Source organism: Hydra vulgaris, chromosome 01 (genome assembly GCF_038396675.1).
Source record: "Hydra vulgaris chromosome 01, alternate assembly HydraT2T_AEP".
Classification (NCBI taxonomy): domain Eukaryota; kingdom Metazoa; phylum Cnidaria; class Hydrozoa; order Anthoathecata; family Hydridae; genus Hydra; species Hydra vulgaris.
In genome coordinates, this window is record NC_088920.1 from 3,200,296 (window position 1) to 3,201,860 (window position 1,565).

General features: G+C 37.0%; 1 protein-coding gene across 1 annotated transcript; it reads left to right on the plus strand.

Annotated features, from left to right (window-relative positions):
* Positions 1-219: 219 nt before the first annotated feature.
* On the plus strand, positions 220-1,104 carry LOC136073977 (E3 SUMO-protein ligase ZBED1-like). Its single transcript, XM_065786274.1, has one exon. The coding sequence runs from the start codon at positions 220-222 to the stop codon at positions 1,102-1,104; it is 885 nt and encodes a 294-aa protein (XP_065642346.1).
* The last annotated feature ends 461 nt before the right edge of the window (positions 1,105-1,565 follow it).

The following is a 1,565-nucleotide window of genomic DNA, read 5'->3' on the forward strand; positions in this document are numbered from 1 at the left end:
TCTGACCTTTGAACTTTTAGAGCTCAGGACAGCTACATCTCTTAGACTTTTCATGCTATTGACGAAAATTAGAGACTACATCACTGGACACCCTGTGTCCAACAGTTCCCAGGCAGACACACAGGTATCTTAATTGAAGGAAAGCTGGATTCTTTCTTAGAAGATCTAAATTTGCCTGCTGATTTGCCATTGTACTGCGTGAACGACCAGGCAAGAAACATGAAACTTGCAGTCAAATTGTCCAAGCGCCTTGACCAATACTTGTGCAACAATCATATTTTGGAATGTGCAGTTCGAGACTCATTTGGAATGACTGCTGGAATGGATGATGCGTTGCAAATAGGCAAAGATTTGGCTTCTTTAACTCACCAGTCAACAGTTGCAGCTGAGTTGCTTGAATCAGAATCAGACGCTCAAGGAATCAATTTTAGACAGTTACGCAAATCTGTTGACACAAGATGGAATAGTGAACTGGATTGCATGGCTTTTGTCCAACATCTAAAAAGTGAAATTACCAGCTTATGTGCAAATGAAGATATTTTCTCTTCAAAGACCATCAGTGCATCACAGTGGAAATCAATTGAGGGAGCAGTAGAAATGTTGGCACCACTTAAAGAAGCTATAGAAACGTGGTTGGCTGAGTCTATTCCAACAATTAACACTGTCGCCAAATATCTTTATTTAATCCATGACAAAATTGATCAATTTATTGAGACGGATGGAAAAAATGGCTTCGGTGTTTTTTATGCAAAAAACCTGAAAAACTGCATTGAGAAAAGATTTCCTCTTTGTCACACTGGAAGCTTATTGAGTGCTGCAGCAAAGTACTTAAATCCTGCTTTAAAGGGACTTCACTTGAAGCTCTTCAAAAAATTTCAAACAACAAAAGAATGGTTGGCCTCACAGGTTAAGGATAATGTTGAGTGCCAACCTGTTACCAGAGTCCTTTCGGCAGATTTGTCCCTTAATTCAAAACTGAAGCGCAAGTTAAACGTCAGATGTGAAACACAAGAGCCAACATCTGAACTGAATCCTATTTTGAGCGAAATGTGCCAGTATGAATATCTCCCTGATGTCAAAAAAGACTTTCCGATTCTTGATTGATTGGATTGTATTGATTGCATTCAAATACATAGCCAGAACTCTCTTCATTAGCTAGACAAATTTTAGCTAGTAAATCCAGCAAGTTCAACTAAATCAGAGAGAGTTTTTAGCTCAGGTGGAAATGCCGTCCGATCATCCAGACACAACTTGCACCCAGAAAAAGTAGAACAAATCATCTTAATCAGAGAAAACATTGTCTTGTTGGAAAAGTTTGGCAAAAAAATTCTGAATTAATATTTGAAAAAGTTGTTTCATTTGACAAATATGACTATTTGTCAAAACCATGTTTTCAGTTGTTTTTTTTTTACTTGGATTTTGATAAATTTGTTTTCAAATATTGTTAAATTTCTCGTCTCGTCTCGTTCTCGGTCTCACGAGAAGTACTAACTTCTCGTCTCGGTTTGAAAAAACCTAGTCTCGATCATGGTTAATATGTATATGTATATATATATATATATATA

Excerpts from the sequence above, each read along its gene's own strand:
- LOC136073977 (XM_065786274.1), top strand. The coding sequence starts at position 220 with ATGAAACTTGCAGTCAAATTGTCCAAGCGCCTTGACCAATACTTGTGC.